At 51.8% G+C, this 2,621-nt stretch overlaps 1 protein-coding gene across 1 annotated transcript; it reads left to right on the top strand.

Annotated features, from left to right (window-relative positions):
- The first annotated feature begins 965 nt into the window (after nt 1-965).
- Nucleotides 966-1,655, top strand: LOC138350287 (armadillo repeat-containing X-linked protein 4-like). The gene has a single exon (XM_069300900.1). The coding sequence runs from the start codon at nt 966-968 to the stop codon at nt 1,653-1,655; it is 690 nt and encodes a 229-aa protein (XP_069157001.1).
- Nucleotides 1,656-2,621: the final 966 nt, after the last annotated feature.

Genomic DNA, 2,621 nt, shown 5'->3' with positions numbered 1-2,621 from the left:
AGTGCTATAGACGTAATCAGGTGCTAGTGATGGTCAAGCGCTCTATATGTACCTAAATTAGGCCTAAGACATTGTATAATAGGCCTAGGAGTCGTTAGGTTGTTTCTGGTAACTATATCAAATGTTCAAAAGGTTTTATTAACGTTCTATATATTGTATAATCCGTTAAGAAACTTCAAGTTACATATGCAACCCTGCAACCTGTCCTCCCACTTGATTCGTCGTATTTAAGACGGAATTCATCAAACCGAAAAAAAACGCGCCATTTTTAATGCAAATAATAGTGGCATTATCGCTACATCGCCCTGATTTAATGGGGTGTTCAGGTCAGTAACTTCCGGGATAGGCCGTGGATAGGGAGCTACGCTATCTTGAGGTTATCTTGAGATGATTTCGGGGCTTTTAGTGTCCCCGCGGCCCGGTCCTCGACCAGGCCTCCACCCCCAGGAAGCAGCCCGTGACAGCTGACTAACACCCAGGTACCTATTTTACTGCTAGGTAACAGGGGCATAGGGTGAAAGAAACTCTGCCCATTGTTTCTCGCCGGCGCCTGGGATCGAACCCAGGACCACATGATCACAAGTCCAGCGTGCTGTCCGCTCGGCCGACCGGCTCGGGACTAGCCAAGGCTAGACCCTTGCTGACTAACACCCAGGTACCTATTTTACTGCTAGGTAACAGGGGCATAGGGTGAAAGAAACTCTGCCCATTGTTTCTCGCCGGCGCCTGGGATCGAACCCAGGACCACAGGATCACAAGTCCAGCGTGCTGTCCGCTCGGCCGACCGGCTCGGGACTAGCCAAGGCTAGTCCCTTGGCTAGTCAACTATCCTCGGGGACTGTTATATAAGCTGGCGGTCCCTAGAAGCGCCTTTAATTTTTTATGTGAGAAAATGTGTCCGCGTGGAAATTATAATTCCATAAAAAATTCACCTAGCTTTCAGAGTCCATTAGGTACGCTTGGCGATGTGTGGTTGTGGACGCTGGTGCGTGTGGTGGGAGATCAGACTTCTGGCGGGAAAAGACATGGGGCGGGAGATCAGACTTCTGGCGGGAGAACAGACTTCTGGCGGGAAAAGACATGGGGTGGGAGATCAGACTTCTGGCGGGAAAAGATTTCTGACGGGAAAAGACATGGGGTGGGAGATCAGACTTCTGGCGGGAGAACAGACTTCTGGCGGGAAAAGACATGGGGCGGGAGATCAGACTTCTCGTGGGGGATCAGACTTCTGGTGGGAGATCAGACTTCTGGTGGGAGATCAGACTTCTGACGGGAAAAGACTTGGGGTGGGAGAACAGACTTCTGGCGGGAAAAGACATGGGGCGGGAGATCAGACTTCTGGCGGGAGAACAGACTTCTGGCGGGAAAAGACATGGGGCGGGAGATCAGACTTCTCGTGGGGGATCAGACTTCTGGTGGGAGATCAGACTTCTGGCGGGAAAAGACTTCTGACGGGAAAAGACTTGGGGTGGGAGATCAGACTTCTGGCGGGAGATCAGACTTCTGGCGGGAAAAGACATGGGGCGGGAGATCAGACTTCTGGCGGGAGAACAGACTTCTGGCGGGAGAACAGACTTCTGACGGGAAAAGACTTGGGGCGGGAGATCAGACTTCTCGTGGGGGATCAGACTTCTGGTGGGAGAACAGACTTCTAGCGGGAGAACAGACTTCTAGCGGGAGATCAGACTTCTAGCGGGAGACAGACTTCTAGCGGGAGATCAGACTTCTAGCGGGAGAACAGACTTCTAGCGGGAGATCAGACTTCTAGCGGGAGATCAGACTTCTAGCGGGAGAACAGACTTCTGACGGGAAAAGACTTGGGGCGGGAGATCAGACTTCTCGTGGGGGATCAGACTTCTGGTGGGAGATCAGACTTCTGGTGGGGGATCAGACCTCTGGTGGGAGAACAGACTTCTAGCGGGAGAACAGACTTCTGGCGGGAGATCAGACTTCTGGTGGGGGATTAGACTTCTGGTGGGGGATCAGACTTCTGGCGGGAGAACAGACTTCTGGCGGGAGATCAGACTTCTGGTGGGAGATCAGACTTCTGGTGGGGGAACAGACTTCTGGTGGGGGATCAGACTTCAGGTGGGGGATCAGACTTCTGGTGGGGGATCAGACTTCTGGCGGGGGATCAGACTTCTGGTGGGGAACAGACTTCTGGCTGGAAAACAGACTTCTGATGGGAGATCAGACTTCTGGTGGGAGACAGACATCTGCCGGGAAAAGACTTGGGGCGGGAGATCAGACTTCTGGTGGGAGATCAGACTTCTGGTGGAAGAACAGACTTCTGGTGGAAGAACAGACTTCTGGTGGAAGAACAGACTTCTGGTGGGAGATCAGACTTCTAGCGGGAGATCAGACTTCTAGCGGGAGATCAGACTTCTAGCGAGAGAACAGACTTCTGGCGGGAGAACAGACTTCTAGCGGGAGATCAGACTTCTAGCGGGAGATCAGACTTCTAGCGGAAGAACAGACTTCTAGCGGGAGATCAGACTTCTAGCGGAAGAAGCCTGAGACTTCATACACATCATTTCAACAATTTCTTTTCAGAGAAATTTCATTAACGTGATTTACCAAGAAGAAAATCCGTAGACGCATTAATGAGGATTCGAACCTGC

This window comes from Procambarus clarkii, chromosome 45, assembly GCF_040958095.1.
Source record: "Procambarus clarkii isolate CNS0578487 chromosome 45, FALCON_Pclarkii_2.0, whole genome shotgun sequence".
Classification (NCBI taxonomy): Eukaryota; Metazoa; Arthropoda; class Malacostraca; order Decapoda; family Cambaridae; genus Procambarus; species Procambarus clarkii.
Note: the sequence above shows the minus strand (reverse complement) of the source record. Positions and strands in the feature narration are given on the sequence as shown.